The following is a 19,064-nucleotide window of genomic DNA, read 5'->3' as shown; positions in this document are numbered from 1 at the left end:
TTTCATAGCCAAAGTGCCGATAATAGTAAACGACATGCCATTATGAGGACACGCTCTGTGGGGTGTTGTCCATTTGACTCGCGACTGCCGCCTGCCACTCGTGACTGAGACACCAAAAGCTCCGGGTGGAGGTGGAGTATCCGATGAGGCCGAAAACTTATCCTAAACGGGACATCGAGATCGGGCCTGGGGCCGCGTAGTTGAACGCCGCCAGGGCGATGGCGTTTGCTCCCAGGGGTCCCCCGCCCGTCGAGTGTAAACAAGCACGGGGCCAGCAGGAGGTACGACGGGATGATTCAGACGGTCTTTCGCGGCCGTGCCGCCTTTCACTGCACTGCACTGCACTGCACTGCACTGCTTTGCCATCTTGCGCCCCTTGCGCAGACCCCGTAGCTAAAAGTAGAAGTATGGAGAGGGCCTTTTGGGTCTGAGTGAAACGTCTTTTCGGCACCGAAGCACAAGATTGCAGTACATAGTCGCTATCTTAAGGCTAATCATAATCGAAGCACATCACCAAGTAGGAAAAGCGGGGACTGTCTGTCTATCCTCTGCGGGCCTGTGACAGATACAACATTACTTCTGCAAGCTGCGAAGTTTAAATTTCTCTCGGGTCCGTAGGGGGGACCCCAGAAAACAAACAAGATTCCATAGCCACAGTGACAGTACCACCCCCTCGCAACCTCGCCCGCGGTCTCTATCGTCTGAAAGGCTGCTCTCGACCAGGGCCCCGTCTAGGTTCAGGGTAGTTACCAATGGGCATCATGCTCGGCGAAAAAAGAGCTGCCACGGTATCCTGACAAGTCAAAAGGGCGGGCCCCCGTTTCAACTACTAGCCCGCACGCTAAGGTTGTGGCCGTGCCCGCTGGTGATCTGCCCTCGCTCAACCGCTCTGCCGGACTCTGGGGCAATTCTATTTTTGGCACCAAGCATTGATCGGGCTGTGCACCCAACTGGAAACAAATCTTCACCAGAAAAGCGAGTCCCACCTTGCAATTTACAGAGGCAGACAGGGGACTTTCTGGACATGTCGCCTGATGGCCAGACCCTTGCGATCTATAGCGGGTGGGATCATGGTGCAGAAAGGCTTAGATTGTTTCGACGAGATTTGAATGACACCCACTCGACCCTGCCTGAGCTTCGGGTTGCCGTGTGCGCTGACGGATGACGAGGGCGTGCCACTTTTGGGGGTCATGCATGGGACGTTCGGCTCCCTGGAACACCAGACCTCGGGAGAGGCTTCGCACACAAGCTCGAGGAAGAACGCCTTGCAGGAACCCCATCGAACGGGCGCCAAGTGCCCCCCCTCCCCCACGGATACAAGCAAAGTAGAACAACGGTCCTAAGGGTGCTGCTAACTTTGGAGGACCGAGATTAAACATGAAACGAAACGACTGATGATGGCAGCCTATAATCAACCACTGCGCTATTTGCAGCGCAACGGCTGTACCCTTGTCTGAACGTCTAGGTAGTGTCGCTCAGGCTGGTCGCGATAGGCTGATTCCCGAACACTCCCCCTTTGACTAGACTGTGAACAGCACGTACGAGTTAGTTTTCCCACGCTGGAGGCGGCCGCAAGGGTAAAGCTTGAACGAGTCCCGATCTGCACAGACAATCTTCAACTGCGCAAATGGCAGGACCTTGTATCAGCCGCGGCGGGGGGCTTGGAGTGAAATGAATGTGCCATGATAATCGTATGTCGCCAATGTCTCTCGCTAGGTCGTCCTGGCCAGGGCGGGGGGACTAGGCTGGCTTGCAGCGAGCCAATCCGTACCTGATCCTACATCGTCTGGCGTCATAGTAGCATAACGCCTTTCCACAGGAGCCGTCCTCCCAGATGTCGTCTAGCTACGCCTTTCATGCGCGCGTATGCAGCAGCTGCAGGTCTTGCAGTCCAACTGGGAACATGTCGCCGACCTGGCGCGGCCAGGGTGGAGGCAAGCACAGCTGGATCTGGAAGCTTGGTCTTGACGACGTCAGACCTGCCCGGCCCATCAAGCTCCTCAGCTTTGATGGCTCTAGGTCGACCAGGAAAAGAAGCGGCGTGCAGTTAGTAGATGGTTACATGGTAACTTAGAGCTCAAGGCCCCCGCAAGCTCGATGCAACCTCAGTGTGTGTCGCTAGCCCCGACGGGCACCCGACGGCTCGTTCTTTAAGCCCGTTGTAGTTAGCATTAGGTTAGATGGGTCCAACAATTTGCAGGCGGGGCGTTGTAGTTGCAGATCATCCCGTCCGAGGTTCCGAGTCGTCGGGCAGACTGATGCGAACCTTGAATGGCGGGAAATTGCGAGCACGAGTCAAACAGCTGCCAGAGCTTCTGGACACAGTCAAAGAATCAATCAGTCAATCCGTGAGAGGAATCATGAGTTGGCTTCTGAGCGAGTGTATATTCTTCTTCTTCTTCAACGATGAAAAAATGATCAATATGTCCTGGCGAAGTAGAGCTAAGTCTCAAAAGGGGTATATGCTCTCTCTCCGCGCCCATGCCCATCAAAGGCTTCCTTGCCAGGACAGCCGGGCCCCAATATACACCGGAACGCGCATATCCTGAAATACCATGAATGCCAACATGGAAGGTCCCATCCAGCTCTAGAACACGTCTCTCCAGACATAATCTCCCAAGAACGATTTTTAAAACCCAGTCCACTAAAAATACACGCTTTGTCGTAAAGGAATCGTAGTCGTCGGCCTCTTCTCGTCCATCAGACAGGTTTTACGAGTTTCGGCGCGACTTGCACTTGTCGTGCAAAAGGTGACCATTTCTTGCCGTCGTTCGTGTAAATTCCGCGCCGCAGTTGGGACAGCTTGCTTTCGCGGCCTGGCCCGACTTCTCACGTTGGTGTCGTAATAAGTTGCTAAATGTCGAAAACTGTCTGCCGTTGCAGCCATGCTCCCAACACTGTGGCTTCGGTCGGCTCTGAACTACTCGTACGTGACCAGCCTCCTGGCCGGATCCACCTCCGGATGACAAAACTGGAGGCATGTTGTAAAGCATGCCAGGCTCGGATAACGATGCTGGACGACCACTGTTGTTAAAGCTGTTAGCACCACGCAAGTCAATTCCAGCATTCCATTAGGCTTACACATACCCATAGTGACCATTCAAACTATGCGTGGGTTGTTGGGGTTGAAAGTTGGGTGAGTAATCCATGCCCATGTACCCGCTAGAAGGTCTGTTATGAATGATTAGCGCCGTCATGGAATTCCGTCTAATGATGGGCGAACTCACAGCGTTGGAAAAGGCTGGAACATCGACGTCCCCGAGTCGGGAAGAGGCGAAGTTGAATATGATGGAATATAGCTGGAACCTGGCACCGTAGTAACTGGCTCGGCCAAAAGGGATATTTGCGACGGAGACGTCGTGTAAATGGGGAGCGTCGATGCAGTAGTGAACTCGGCCAAGGAAACCGGTGGTGAGTGAGGGTTATATGCTGAGCTCAGAGCACGGCGGGCCCGAACTGAGGTTTTCGAGTCCCGGCGGGCTTGGTCCCTTTGTCTCTTCAACTCGCGCTGCTCTGGTGTCAAGGTGCCTCGAGGCGGGCTGCCTGTAATCGACCTGTTGGTGCTGGGAGGTGTCAGGCTGACGTCGGAGCCGGCATTGCTCATAGAGCCCAAGTCATGACCTAACAAGTCTACGTTGGAGTCTAAACCTAGCCACACGATCAGTCACTGGTTTCGAGCTTTCGTGTCGTCAATGCCTACCTGGCCAAGTAAGAGAGGAGCGCGGAAGCCCCATCTCATACCGCGAGTCGAATTGTACGGCGACAGTACTCGAAGCAAGTTAGTTATGCTCATCTCAAGCCCATGGCAACTCCATACCTCATGTTTGCGGAAGTCGATGTTAAAGAAGATGAAGTCGTCGGAGGATCGTCTTGAGCGGGATCGACACGCAGTATCGGAGTGTCTTGTGGTCGACTTTGGCCACTCCACCGAGAGTGGATGGTGCTTTGTGATGGAATAGATAAAGATGAATGAGATTGGGTTGAAGGGGTTGACAAATAGGACGCGGGGTTACGGGCGGCCGGACTTATAAGAGACGGGCGGTGGGTCTCTTGTGAAAAAGCCGGTCGATGAGCGTCAAGTGGCAGACTCCGGGGAGAGTCGATGAAAGCCAAGTTGGAGGCTGAACTGTTTGATGAAGAGATGGCACTATTCGCTCTTGATCTGGACGGTTGTAAGTAATTGTCCTCGCCGTTTTGCGCTGGTCTGGAGCTGTTCATCTTGGGAGAAAACAACAGCGCAGACGAGAAAGTCATGAGACATCCAGGTTCACGTACTGTGTGTCGTGCACCGAACCTCACTTGGTGGTAGATATGACAGGAAACAGGTCTTCGCTTACTATGTGTCTAGGAGAGCTGACAACGCTTTTAAAGACCTGGAAGGTAGTTGCTAAAGGCAGACGTGATCCATAAGATGAAAAGGTCAGAAACCTATCTTTGGTAATACTCGCGTGAGAAAGACTCTCAGCCTCAACCGCGGACAGACAGGACGGGTAGGCTTATGTATTAGAGGCAGTACCGGTGGATCAGGGCTACTGAGGAACCTTGCCCATCGTGGTGTGGAAGGACGCTTGGTCGAGAGTACATGGTTTTTGACCAGGGGCGATGCTCATGAGGGTCGAGGTGCCTGGGACCTGGTAGAGAGTACATGGGGAGTCAAGTCACTCTCGGGGGGGCGTGGGCGCTGCTCTTGACCAGGGTCAGATTGTCTGACCAAAAGGTAGGGTGCGTTTAGAGCCATCCTGTCCGGTGGGTCAAGGGTAACTTAGCTCACAGTCTAAGTAGACTGGCCAATCGTAGACTCGCATGATGAGCAGGGTCGTGGCCAGAGACAGAGCGGGGGGGATGCGACCTCAAGAAGAAGCCTCTGGACGGTCAATAGGCTCCAACATTATGTGTCTGATGAAGTGGTGCATAGGCATTGCAGTAGAGATGGTACCGCGCGGAGTGTTCAAGTCTCCATGCGACGAGGTTCTGCATACTTGGGTCCGATGGCACCGTCAAGATCACGATTCGACGGCGGCGGAGACAACTTCTTTGGCCGGGCCAGCAAGCAGCCCACCAAAATCAGCGATCAGAGAAAGTGGACTCCAGTAAGGCTAGTAGTGTCTAGTCTAGTAGTAGCACAGCAAAGACAGGGCTGCGTGGGCCAAAGAGGCGGGTCTGACGGGGTGGCTGTTACCGATTTCCTTAACTTAGATACTCGTGGCAGGCAGTGAAAGTACCGTGCTGCGCGCCGTTTCGACGGTCATAGCCTGCAACTCAATGAGCAATGGCATTCGCCGCAGTCAAAGAAGAAATATACTCTTGACAGAGCACCATGCCACGCGCGGTAGCATGTGTCAGAGAGGGTGCGTTCATGGACCGTCGAGATCTCCGGCGAAACACTACGTTAGGCACATCCCGCCAGCTCCATCCAGTCGCGCAAAAGGCGACAGCTAGCATGGCACTTCGGCCCTGAAACCGTTGGTGCTCAACTAGCCTAACTCTTAACTATCAACGTACAGTCGAGTAATGAGCGCAGTCTATTTCGACCAGCGGCGCGAAGATGGACCCTGGGGGGAGCTTCAGAGCTCCAGGTCATGAGCCACGGGGGAGCTCTGACCAAGACGGCGACTGATCCAAGGTGGTTGCCGAGAGAGCAATGGCAGGATTGCGACCCTAGTTAACCATTCGTGTCTAGACCAGCTTCGATCAACTCGATGGCTTGCGGGAATAGAGCGCAAGTTTCACTGGCACTTTTCTCAATGCACATAGTAGGTTAGACGACGTCCGGGGACAGAGATTGTGATATGAGAGCATGATTCTGCTGGGGGGTGGGCGACCACTAGGCGTGTATCGGCGGTTGGCGACACGATACGGCAGAGAAAGCGAGTCGGGTCTCGTCTGCGGGCGCCTCTCACGTCGCTTGCTGATCTTCAATAGGCGCAGTTGAATAGGTACCAAGGGCCGTTCGAATGCGGCTAAGCTACACAAGAAGGCCCCTGTTAACAGCGCTTCTGATATGGGAGGTTACAACGACGTGAAGGGGGCGTTCCACTGAGACCCGACTCTGGTTTGACTGGCCACAAAAGCGACCACACCACGATTCCCCCCTTGAGCACCATGCGATACCCCCGTCGTCGCCTTTTGGTCATGGCTTGGGTTCCTAGCACACGGAAACAGGGTCGAAATGATAGATCTCCCATTCGTCAACATTAGCGAGAAGAACCCAGATCCCTGTCGGCAAGGCTCTTTCGTTCAAGGGTTGGGCGTTTTTAATATTTTGCCTTTTTGGGAAAAGGTCCCTAGGGCAACTAACTCTCCGGCTCCGAAACGCCTCTCACTGCCCCGGGTTTAATGGCGCAATTCATGACAGTATTGCCAGACCAGCCCGGCCAAGCCTCGTTCCGTTTTCATGCAGTCCTGGCTGTCCAGTATGGACTTCTTCGCCATGCCTCTTTCTATATCGCAATGTGGTTAAATCATCATTTGCAGCCAGGCTGGCCGCCAGAGTAAGCCGAGCGCTAACCAGCATTTGTGCTTTAACCATTTCTCCCCCCGTCTATTCAAGGCTTCGATGGACGTCTGATGAGTTGGGGGCTAGATCAACTCAAGCAGCATCCTTGCCTGAGATAATTTACTGAGATGAAGAGGTGCTGAGCCCCCTTTGGCCCAGCATCGGATGGTAACACCAGGGTCCTCGAACGGCGTCGTTTTCAATGACGAATTGCAAGATGCTTGAGAATGCTACCTTAAACGCGAATCGACCCTTCCTGCAGTACCCATGGCCTGTGATGTGAGGTTGTCTCCCCGCTCGTGGATGCAATGGTTGGTTGTATGAGTCGCGAAGTCACAAATCTTGTTTTTTGACCATACGCATGCCTAACCTCACCCGATTATTACATCGTCTGTCAATGGTCGCGTGCGGGTGCGTTGCATCATGGTCCGCCGAGTGACTGTGCCGCTTCACCCGACTAATCTAGCAGCAATCCGTACGCTAAAGAGAAACAAGCGTGAAAGCTTTGCCTCACCATCAGACGAGCGTGATAATAGTCTGTAGGTGGAGCATATAATCCAGTAACGGCAGGGTCCAGTGGTTTTGTCACCAAGACACCAAGTGGACAGAAGCGAAATGCACCGACTCCATACTCCGTAGGCATGGGTCTTCCGTATTGTTACAGAAATAGAACGAACGCTAGCAAAGTCTGCCACCATCGTGGGCCACTCTCTGGCTCTCTTATGCTGTTGCCTTGTGTTCACCCAAGCAAAGACCTCCGATTCTTGTGGATCATTATCTTGGAGCTAGGGCTGGCTATCTGGGAACTATCCAGCAATTGCCCAGCAAAGAAACGACTGCTGTGCTACCCACTCTTGCCAGACGTGCATCTCGGGTGGCTTCATTCCGAGGCGAACTTCTGCAAGGGTTACTAAAGCGTGCTGCATACCGTGTGTCTCGAGTCGCCAATAGCTTAGAAAGCAGCTAGAACAACGCTTTCGAAGCTACAACACTACCGAATACCGGCATTTTGGACGGGAAGGTTTGGAGCAAATACAAGATTCGTTCTCGGCCCAACAGAATACGGTGTCTGTTCAGACCATACCAAGTAGAACAAAAGGGTTACCACCTCGCGGGAAGGCATGACTCGGTTATGACATAATGCAGACTCAGTGTGCCTCCAGCGGCCTGCGTCCGTCTCCAAACAACCCAAAACCACCACCCACAGTGAAGAAACGCCCAATTCGCGCGTGGAATACATTACAACCGCAGGATCAAGAGCCGTGAAAATGCTGAAATCCGCGCCTTGCCTACGTCAATGCTACATGCTTACTCACTGTGCACACGGCATTTGGGCAGAAAGATAGTCACGGCTATCGCCTTCAGAAGACGGGGGTTCAGGGACTCGCAGGCCCATTCATTTGGTTGAGCCAGATAATTGGGAGCTGGGTACCTGGATAGTGAGGTAGCAAACGGAACCCCCCGAAGCAACGTGCTTTTGGGGATCGGATTTCTGGCGTGATGAAATATCTCCGATTCGTCTCGGGAACAAGTCGGATTGGGTCGTCCGAGGTTCTGGGGAAAGTCCCTTGCATGAGAGCTAGGATACCACTAGTAAAGGGGTGCCCTTGTAAGAGGACACCACAGTTAAATTGTGGAGAGCCAGCCCCAGCAGCGAGGTGAACGGGCGGCGTAATGAATGGATACTACGCATAGTCATCTTGTGATACCTGACTGTCGAAAGCCAAGGGACTCTAGTGATGGAGCTCTAGAAACACACACAGGGGCGATACGCTGTCAGCTCGCACTCGCATCTCTGTGGCCCTCAATCTCGCTCAAAGACTTGCTCGCTGGCATTGGGATGGGTAGCTCGCATTTCGCTCAATCAAAGGCCGGCCAGTGCACATTGGTTGCGTCGATCGCTGCATTAGACCCCCACCGGCGGTCTAGTGTAGGACTTTGGCAGATGTGGCAGAGGTGGGAGATTGGGCAAAACTCGAGAAATCCTTACCACAAGGAAAAGCAAGCAAATCTGACAATGGTCGTGGAACAGCCACACGTTTCCAATCATCCTAGGAGTGGCCTTGTCATGCAAGTCCAGAATATGGGCGAAGCGAGTGAAACATGCGTTCTTCCCAGACGCAAGCGCAGTATAGGTGACTTCATGGTCCAAGAGCGGCCGACCAGCGGCCATCTGGGCACTCATTCGTCTTGCACCCGCAGACGATACCTGCTAATTGGAGGAGGAGCAAGCGAGAAGTCATTTTAGCCGTCATCTGGCACGCCGTTCTGAGAGGCTGCATGGGGTTGTGTACTATGTAAATGGCCAGTTAACCGCCGCTAGCGTCGGCTACACACCACCCCCCGTAGAATAACTGGCAGGGGTCCACTGTTAGCTTCACCGACAGTCCGTCGAGTTATACAGTACTGAGCCCGCTACTCTGCTGAGCCTAACTGACCTCTCTTCCACTTACCTCAGCGTCCTTGGCCCAGTGATTCTCACGGCAAAGTAGCGGCGCAAGCCTCCTCGCCTCAGACACCCATCCGCTGTCTCTCCACAGACATAGTGAGAGGGTGTCATCCCGAAGCAGAAGCATTGGTGCGCCCAACGAACCAGTCCCCATCAGCGGGATCGAACGGGGGGGCGTTGGAGGCAATTTCGAAGCAACATCAAAGGCCAAGGATACCCGAAACGACGCTCTGTTTACCCAACAAGGCGAACCTTCCCATACGCCAGAAAGAGAGAGACTTAATACAACTTCCATTATTGCCGTTATGCTCCCGCAGGTCGTGCATGCGTCGGCGACCGGCTTACACACAACGCACCAGTTCGTCCACCGCGACCCTGCGTGGGCCACATCTCGCAAGGACTGGCCCAGCTCCATATCCACTTATTCTTCACCCTATCGGTTGCTTGGGTGAACCGGGATCTCAGTAGTCAGGGTTCCTTCCTGGTATCGTACAGAGGTCGTCAAGTTGGAAGGGGTCTGCTTCGGCCTTTGGTTGACAGACTTCTGGTATCCCTGAGCCTGTCTTACGCAGCAGCAGGGTACAGTTCAATGTCCTTGCTCTCTATATGCCACCCGACAGCGACCCGCCGTCGGGTCTTCCTACTGTACCTCAAACCTGCCGGCGATGCGGTTTCTGACCAGCGGTGTTTAACACGGCGCCATCGGCCGCAGTTCTCACCATTTCGTCATGAGCTAAACCCAAGTGCCTCTGGCGGGCCCTCAGCCCTGCCACTGTCATCACTGGCCCTACTGGGCTGGCCTGGCGTACTAAACATAGCTCAGGATCTCCATTTTTTATTTCTGTGTCTAGACAGTCCGGATCCGTCGAGTGATCGTCCCATCAATCTATCTAGGACGGGACGAAGTCATGGCTGTCAACCATTGGTATTGAACTTGGCACAGAATCGTCATAGTGTAGTGTTGATTCGGAGGACCTGCTGCTGCAGACCTGCAATAGCGACTGGCGCACGAGATATACCCTGCCCAACGACACCCACGAACGAAGAATTATTGATTCGGCTCCCGCGTTTCAGAACCTACAGGCCACTCGTATTGGTCTGCGTGAAAAGGCTGTGGAGGGACAACGAGTTTTTAATCAGTATCTGGCTAGCTACTGCCTACAAAGACCGAACCCGCCTTCCCCTTTCTGAGGCTTCTCTTCAACTCCTTGCTAGTATCATGCAGCGTGTCAAAGTTCGTTGATCAGTTCAGATGAAGAAGGGTCCCGCAAATTAACGAGCTAGTCTTGACAGCGGATGACAGGGGTCTTTTCGATCCCGGCCGACATCCACATGAGCTGGTAAATCGTGATGGGGTTGTTTATCATTCTGCACCACTAGCGTTCATTCCGGAAACCCCCATGGCTGCTCAGCCACTGCAGAAACCCAAGTGGGTATAAGATAGTATGGCTACTATACATAGTAGTATACATAGTATCTCTGATTTAGGTGATGGCCCCTGGTATACTGCGGAGTCGGCCAGCATCACTGCGGCACCAACAAGCGATGCCAAATTAGATGGCCACAGTCTCAGATATCTCGAACGTTGAGTCCATATTGCTCCCATGGTTGTACATGTAGATAGCATGGCCGGACTACTCTTTACCGGTCTGTCGAAATTGGACAAGGGTCGTCTTTTCCGGCCAATGCGGATACCAGGATCCAAAGCCAGGGTGCCGGGACCGAGATCCACGAACGCACGCCTCTAGCCCACGCGCAGTATCTGCTGGTCCTAGGCTAGCCTTTCTGTAACGGCTTTTGGTGTGGTAGGCGGGCCGTTACCCCCTCCGTTGCAGCTTCCAGAAGCGAGAAGGCGCCAAGTGCAACGACTAGCCGTGCAGGAAGGCGATGGTACGCTGCGACTTGGCACAGAAGTCAAGTTCGCCGTAACCACTGCGCAAGAAGACAATCAAAGCTCCAGCTGAGGCTTCATGAGAGAGCTCTCTACGAAGCAGAGACTCCTCTGGGAGTCGATATGCCGCCTGCAAGGGCCGGCGAACGTGACCTGGACTACCGTCAGCCTTGTGATCGATGTCGTACTTCTGAAGGATGGCCAACGCTGCCCAGCAGGCGCCGGCACTCGTGGCCAACGGCCGGCACTGCAATTCAGAGCCGGGCTGGGTTCCGCTATCCGCGGGTGCGGCTTCTCTTTTTTTCATGTACCCCTCGTAACGGCGGCGGGAAGGAGTCTACTCCTCGACACTACGATTGAGATTCTAGATGCAGGAGAAGCATTGCCGACGGAACGCTCAATTTAGCATGGTGCTCGTACGACCGGGGACCTTGTCGATAACAGGCAGCCATCACCTGCCGTGGACAGAAAAGTATTACAGCTGCGCAGAAAGATCTGCTCGGCCCAGCTCTGTCGCAGCCTTGGTATGGCCCGCCCCTGTTTTGACTATTCAATGTATCATACCTAACAAGTCATCAGATCAGAACTGTCATTGTTGTTGGTTTTATGTCGTATGAAGTGCCATTTGACACGCTGCAGGCTGCGCTGTGTGGCCATCCAGCCCTTCTCATTTGCGTCTTCTACCAGCTCATGCACCCTGGCGGCAAATTATCGACGCGGAGTGGTCCCCGTGGATATCCAATGCTACATGACCACACCATCACCGTCTGCATGTCCAATTACGAGTCAGCTACTCGTAGAGTGCTTCACTGTCTTCTGTCAAGTCTCGTGGTTGATCTCCCACACCTGCTCCAGGGTCGAGCTCGTTGCTACGTTCCTTTCAGCTGGGGAAGTCTCTCGCTGACCTCAGTCGTTGGTTGGCACAGTGTCATTGCACCCATGATGCCACGAGTGCATGAGTCTTCCAAATCCATGGACCATCACAGTGTCCCACACCTGCATGACCGGGAAGGCGAGTTAGGGATATCTGCGGTGTCAATGGAGTAAGTGCTTACATCCCACGTTCGGCCTGGACAAGAATGCTTGACCCATTCCCACACCATGGAACGACACTCTACACCTGTACGAACCTCCAGCAGCACCCCATTACCTAGTTAGAGTGCAAGTGTACGACCCTTGCCACGCCACCACACCACTACATCTCCTCCGCAGATACACATCATCCAATACACAGCTTTGTTGGCTCTCCACCCGCACCTATGCCGGTCCAAAGCGAAATCATCAGCCTATCGCCGGAGTTGACCCCCCAGCTTCCTTAGACGACGGCTGCAGCATTGAGCATAGTTCTGTCCGCAGTACCATGTCAACCCACGTGTTGCTCCTACTGTAACCTTGGGATTCTGATGGTTTCACGTTGAACCAATACCATACACCACGGGTAGCTGGACGCCGCCACCCCACAGAATCGCACCCTCCTTTCGATTGACACCGGCAGGTTTGACATCAGGAGGATTCTAACTGCAGGTGTAACAGATTTACCCTGACAAAGAAGCCATGTGTTCGCAATTGTACCTGATCAACGGCCTTACACCGTGGCCAAAAGCCACCTGATTTATGAGGCTTGGCTTAATGAACTGATTGATCACCTCGGCCCTCAGCGGGCCGGAACTTCGTTAATCTCATCTCATCAGGGACCGTTAGAAGGCGTTGAGGCTCTAACAACATGTGGCCGCGTGGCTTGCAACTCTGTGTCTAGATGAATGACCCGTAGCCATCCACAAGTTACCTACCACCATACATCAATCACATCACCCAAGAACTATGGAAACTACCGGGCGATCGCCCCGCTGCACGGCACACGGGTTTACACACAGACTGGTTCCAAAGAGCTGCGATGTGTTCGGCGATCACCCGCCCGGGGTTCAGGTAGGAAAAGGAGGGGGAACCGGGACCGCGTATACTCTTCAGCGCGATCGGTCCAATCAGAAGAGTGTGATGCCCATAGTCTGTGCGGTAGACTTGTGTCAACGGGCGAGGTACCACCTAGTAAGCATATCTCGCGGCCGAACAAGCTTCAAGACACAGCCTCCTCCAACGCAGCGCCGCCTCTCAATTCAGGACACGATCATCCCCCCTCGAGAATACACGGTCCCGAGCAAGGCTTCTAAGAGAGGGGTTATAAAAATAACAACCACGGTCGCACTAACACGGTTCGAGATCATCACGTTGCAGTAGGGCCCGCCCGGGGCGCCGGCAGCAGCGCGGCGCGCCCCCCCTCTCCACGTGTTTCGCGAGATTGCAAGCTTGCTATAGAAGGCCAGCCTTGGATGCGAATGGAACGGCGAGCTGCATGCCCATGGATCTTGCGTCATCCCAGGAACGAAACAGTCCACCCGCATGGCGGCGCGCATCTTTTGTTGGGCGAGATTTGCACCGCGAGCTACTGCGTTCTGCTTACTACTGCTACTATTACATAGCTGCCACCACTAGATGCGCACCCAGCTCAGACTACAGGCATGCATGCATATACTTGCACACGAACCGTGACGAGAACAAGTGTACATACATGCATACATACATACCCACCCACACCACACACTCTACCCTGCTGTGCCCTCCTGCTTCTCTGGCCCCATGCCACGTGCTGGCAATAGATCGTGGTTGCAATCCACGCAGATTGTTGCTGACCGCAGGCTCTCTCATTTCACAAGAGAGATACATCACATGGGTGGGAAAACGCTGTGTGAGTGTACATGCGTTGAAGATGCATACGACGAGGCAGGCCCGCCCCCATCTCGCAGCCTGCAGAAAACCTGAAACGCTCGACGCCACACTCGACTTTGGAATCATTGTCGAAGAAGGGCAATGGAAGCACGCCAGAAACGAGAATGCCTACAACGCCATCGTCTGCGGCTGCTACCGGACAGGGTGCGGGCCTGCTTCCCCCCCCCCCCCCCCCCCCCCCCCCCCCCCCCCTCCCCTTCTCGATAGACGAGGAAACAGAAACAGAAATACTGTGACCGGCCGTGCATATCATGTAGTAGCGAGGGGTGACAGATGCAGCACCGTTTGGAAATACAACCCACGGCTCTCGCATCTGATTGGCGCAGAACGAGCTCCATCGAATAAAAGAGATGCCCTCGATCAATTCAATGTCACGTCATTGTCAACATGATATCAGGAAGCAACACGATTGAGGAGCGAGACCTGTTATCAGTTGAAGGCAAGGTACGTCATAATCATCATGATAATCAAGAGAGAGCAAGCAACAGCATACGGCTCCCATGGTTTCATGTTGACCAAGCCACTCTCTGTTGTTATTTTTTACCATCTCCTTCGCAGCAAGGTACCAACAGCAGCAGCAGCGCTAGAAGCGGGGGCATTATTACATGGGCGTGGCATGACAGTGGCATTATTACATGGCGCTGCAACATGCTGTACATAGGTGAATTGTACATAATGATATGACGATCATCCCAGTCGGCCATGTGCCGCAGGATAAAGTAGGCCAGGCCAACCCAAGGTACCATTGGGTAGAGACGTAATAAGCTCGCGACCGGAGGATGCGCGCGACGGGCGGGAAGATGACCAGGCCAGACCCCTTGAGCTGCGTGGCGGTAGGGTTACTCGTAACGGGGGTGAACTCGGAGAGCATGTCACCTCAACCTCATTGAACGCCTTTCCCCCCCAATCCCCTAAGGCCTGGTGGAAGTGCAAAGACGGGGACCCGCCAGCGGCACGTACGTCATGCAGGCGTGAGAGCGGCAAAGCGGCTACGTGACCTGACAGGAAACACCGGGAGATGAGATGAGATGATCTGACAGGTCCACATCAGCGTCAGAACGAGGCGCGAGACCACAAACGCCCAAGACGCAACAGAACCGTCCGTGCCTGAGAGCAGATGAGGTAGAGCGAAAAGTCCAGATGAGACGGACGAACCAGAGCCCGGGTATGGGCGTCAGCTCATTCAGCTCGTACTCGCACGTACCGATACGGCGTAGGCAGGCTACACAACGGCTGTGTAGTAAGTAGTCCATGACCCCATGATGATTTCACCTGGCAACACATACCAAGAGGAAATATACGACGGGGTAACGATGCCAGGGGTTTGATGAGCGCACCCACAGACTGACAAGGTCTGATGCGTGTGTGTGTGAGTGTGTGTGAGGGCGTGTAATTGTGAATACGCTCACGCATGTATCTTGAACAATGATGAGAAAGTCACTAGAACTTCCTCCCCATCAGGCACCTTCGCCACAGCAGAGATGGAGGGTGATATTGCAGCTTGCGAAACACGCAGGAATCGAAGAGATAAACAAACGAGCAGCAGAGACCGGCAAAGACCGACAGCGGCGCCATGCAGCTGCGAGCATGCAGCGGGAAATGTCCAAATTTCCCTGGTATGGTCCCGACGGCCATAGAACACAAGATGAACCGCGGAAGGCCTCTCATCCGCTGACCTTGTCTGAGTCGATAGATCGGTAGCTGCATTGTGTCTCCTAGTTTCGAGAGTGAACCCAGCCACGCCAGAGTTAGCTCACCCAAGGCGTACCTGCTTCGCCCATTGTGTCTGATCCGAGATCGCCCTCAAGGTACCACGGTATCCTTCCTTTGTCCTGCCGTCGTAACTTTCAAGTCCGTTATGTTTCGGCGCTATCTGTATTCCACTGATAATCGGAATGCACGGAGCATAGGCCACACCCCCTCCTTTTCGAGGATGCCCTCAAGGCTTGCTTTGAGGCAATGTTTACCAGATGCATGGCATCAGCAAACGTGAAACTGAATCTAGAAGCTGGGGAAACACAAGTTGCCTGCCCAGAAGCTCTCAGGAGGATCTGTCTGCGTTAGCCAAGGCCCCCCTCAGCTGCGCAGCATGAGAGGGCTTAGCGCCTCACGCCCCCAACGACCACGTTGTGCGCCTTGTGGCCCGCCTTTCATAGACGGGCGTGCCTTGCCTTGAAGATGGCCACCTTGTCATCGTAAAACAGAATCTCTCGCAGGCGGAGTCGGGATCCTGATTGGTGGTTTTCCGGCTCCTCGAAGTTGTCAGCATCTGACTCGACATCGTCGGATACCTCGGTGAGGTCGTCGTCAACATCCGTGGGTGTGCTGGCCGTCGTACCCGCATCATCATCGTCGTCCTCTGTTTCGTCCGCCTCGCTGTTGTTGTTTGACCCATCCTCGTTATCCTCGTCGTCCATGACCGAAATAGCACCCCCTGTATGATGGTGGTGGGCGAACCCATTGGAGCCGAGCTGATCTGCTGCTCCGCTTCTCGCAGGACACTCGAGAACCTCGAAACACTTGTTCCTGATCCCTATGTAGCAAAGCTTGACTTCCGGTCGCAAAGTGATGATGTCAACAAGCTGTAACGCCAGCTCTTTCGGCTCATATGTCCCTCCGATGTGTTCTTGTATATGTGGAAAGTAGAGCGACCGGAGCTCCGGTACGTTTGGAAGCCTTTGGAGGAATGAGTGCTACCGGTTCCCCAGTTAGTGGTGCCCAGGCGCATTAACGATGTTTCCCATAGCAGGACTTACCCAATCCTTGTAGTGAATATTCACGGCAAGCTCTTTCAGACTCGGCAGACGCCCACTCGTAATGTAGCATACCATATCGCTCTTGAGGACCCAGTGCTTCCACCGACCTCCCTCTGACCGAGACTCCCGTCCCAACTTATCGTTGCTGTCGATCAAAAGCTTTTTCAAACTCGAACGATGTCGCTTCACTGCCACCTTGAATATGGTATCTATGCTCACGGGAGGCGGCGCACTGCGCCGACGGTCTTGTAGGAACAGACTTTCTAGAGTATTGGGCCCAAGTGTTTCCTTGATGAAACTTATTAGGGCGTGTGATGTGACGTCGGAATGTATCCTCTTCAATGCGAGGTGATATTGCGATGGTGTTCCTGGTGCTGAGCCGTGAGGAGGAACCGTGGGTTGAAACCGTCTCTTGAGGACTTTCCACAGGGTTTCGTGTTGGTTACAGTTGAGTATCGTCAAGTTTGTCAGTACGGACCAGTCGAATGCCTTGCAACAGACCTGCATGGAGAGCGTGATTCTCTCAAGCTCTAGAGTCTGAAGTTTCAATTTTCCGACAAGGCGTCTCTTCCCATCAACTGAATCAATGCCGTCGTTATTACTCTGGGGGGCCTTAAACGCCCCTGACATTGAGGATGGCTCTTGCGAATCCAGGGAGCCACTTGCTGCCTGGTGCTGGTCTTCCGAAACCATCCAGGCCTTGGACGACCCTGCGGCTCCGGGTATGGGTGCAGTCTCTGTGATAGGCCTTATAGAATCTGCTGAGTATCGTCTTGGTTTTGAGTGTGCCTTTTGACGGATCTCATAGATCCTGCCGACTACAACACCCAAAACACCGCCCAGTCGTTTGTCCCCGATCGTGCTCTCACCTGGCCACCGAGCATCAAAATCTATCTGCTGTAAGTTGGTTCCCTCCCAAGTACTGACAAAGTCCTGGGTCATAGCCTTCTGAGAGACTCCCAATCTCAGCTCCTGTAGCGTATCTTTAGACCGCTCCACCAGTATAGAAATCTCGTCCAGGTAAGCCAGCTCATCAATGTCAAGAACAGAGAGACTCTTCAGTGGCGGTAACACGCTAAAGGTAGGATACTCAACCTGGCTGTCCGAGTATTTCGGAGGCGAAGGCGAAGACGTATGAGTTACAAATGGCAAGAGAAGAGGCTGTATGTTCTGAATGGGCACGGCGGATACAGGTACAGTGGGCGGCACCACCGGGCTCGACAATGATGTTGCCGTAACATTTGCTTCCCAATTCTCATGCCATCGTATGTGAACCTTGTCCAACTTGGGCCGGCCGTCAGGATAATGATCTTGAAGGGACGCCAGGGCCATGAACACATCGGAGAGGACACCGGTGGGCATATCCCAAACGAAGGTTTCTAAGTTGACCATTTTGGCCACAGCCAAGGCTACCAGGGTGCCCAGCATTTTCCCACTCTCCTTGGTGATATTGTACTCGGATATCCAGCTTGCAGGGCCGTTCCCCAGGCCGAATTTGCGGGTATGTTTTGCATACTGATTATCGATGAAGCGATTCGAGCCGCTGCCACCTTGGGCAGGACCACCTCTCAACCACCTCGTTCGCTGTGCAAACTTGCTCCCTAAGCACAGAGTGGACAGGCCATACGTGAGAGCATCGACACCCTTGGAGTCAGAAGCTGCAATGTTGATATCAGGCCACACGATGTCGAAGCGCGCGTAGATGTGGGGGATCGAGAGGTTGTACAGCGTCGAGCAAGTCCGTGCAAGCGCAGTCAGGTCATTGGTCTGCGTGATCTGGAGAGCGCACACAGGTCAGCGGAGAGCACTGGAGCTGGATCCGGGGGCATGGCATTTGTGGCATATCGCCTACCTCCTTGACAACCAGCCTTAGTATGTCTACTGGCAGGTCTAGGAAATGGAGCGGCAGAATGGCTTCTGGCGCCCTCCGCTCTCGTTCTTTCCCTTTGTCCCGCAAGAGCCTTGCCACAAGGGACGAGTGCTGTCGTGGCGGCGCATTCGCCTCGGGAGGAGGGGGGTCCCAAAGCAACACCGATTCTGGATGGTCATCTGGTCTCGTGTGCGCATGCGACACGAGGTGCTCCTTCGAAGAGCTTAGATCTGAATCGTCTGCCATTTCCATCGCCGTGGCCCTCTGCATGGGCTGACCCTACACCCTCTCAGCAAGCACCGGGGGTAGAAATGGATCGCATAGTGCGGGCGGCGAAGACTCAAGAAGGCTGGGCCGATCCAGGCGTCAGTTAAGGCTGTCGGAATGGAGTGCTCGGATAGCTACGTGTGGTGGTACCCGCACCATTCGTCATCTACGCGCCCAGCGTGGTGTCAGGTCGATGGGAGGGTCCAGAGAGGAGATCGAGGGTGGTAGTTCGTCGTTACGCGATCCAAACTCAGTTTGAGGCTCTGCAACGCTCGCTGCAGCCGGGTCTGTGCTGGCCGCAACGGAGCTCTTGTGCCAGTTGCTGTATTGCCCGCCCTGCCTATTGCACTAGGTGATATATTTAGACGGCAAGGGACCTTTGCAAGAATAGGGACTCGAGAATGGTCGGGGTCGAGGCCTCTCACAAGACAATTTGGGAACCGAGCCAAAACAGAGAATTCAGAGCACAGTTGGAGTCTTGAATCGGATGCAACCAACGTCCGTTGGCACTCCAGTATCCCTTTGGAACGTCGCTTAGTGTTGCGAAGAGT

The 19,064-nt window shown here is 54.0% G+C and overlaps 2 protein-coding genes across 2 annotated transcripts; both read right to left on the bottom strand.

The window, feature by feature from the left end:
- Positions 1–2,711: 2,711 nt before the first annotated feature.
- On the bottom strand, positions 2,712–3,822 carry JN550_007777 (uncharacterized protein; the record flags this gene model as incomplete). Its single annotated transcript, XM_049319665.1, has 5 exons — positions 2,712–3,024; positions 3,088–3,171; positions 3,228–3,648; positions 3,701–3,768; positions 3,818–3,822. 5 exons carry the CDS (start codon positions 3,820–3,822, stop codon positions 2,712–2,714), a joined length of 891 nt encoding a protein of 296 aa, XP_049170133.1.
- Positions 3,823–15,770: 11,948 nt separating this feature from the next.
- Positions 15,771–18,516, bottom strand: JN550_007776 (uncharacterized protein; the record flags this gene model as incomplete). Its single annotated transcript, XM_049319664.1, has 3 exons — positions 15,771–16,313; positions 16,377–18,152; positions 18,229–18,516. 3 exons carry the CDS (start codon positions 18,514–18,516, stop codon positions 15,771–15,773), a joined length of 2,607 nt encoding a protein of 868 aa, XP_049170132.1.
- Between the last annotated feature and the right edge of the window lie 548 nt (positions 18,517–19,064).

This window comes from Neoarthrinium moseri (assembly GCF_022829205.1).
Source record: "Neoarthrinium moseri strain CBS 164.80 chromosome Unknown scaffold31_Wmoseri_CBS_16480, whole genome shotgun sequence".
Classification (NCBI taxonomy): Eukaryota; Fungi; Ascomycota; class Sordariomycetes; order Amphisphaeriales; family Apiosporaceae; genus Neoarthrinium; species Neoarthrinium moseri.
This window is presented reverse-complemented; position numbering and strand designations above follow the sequence as displayed.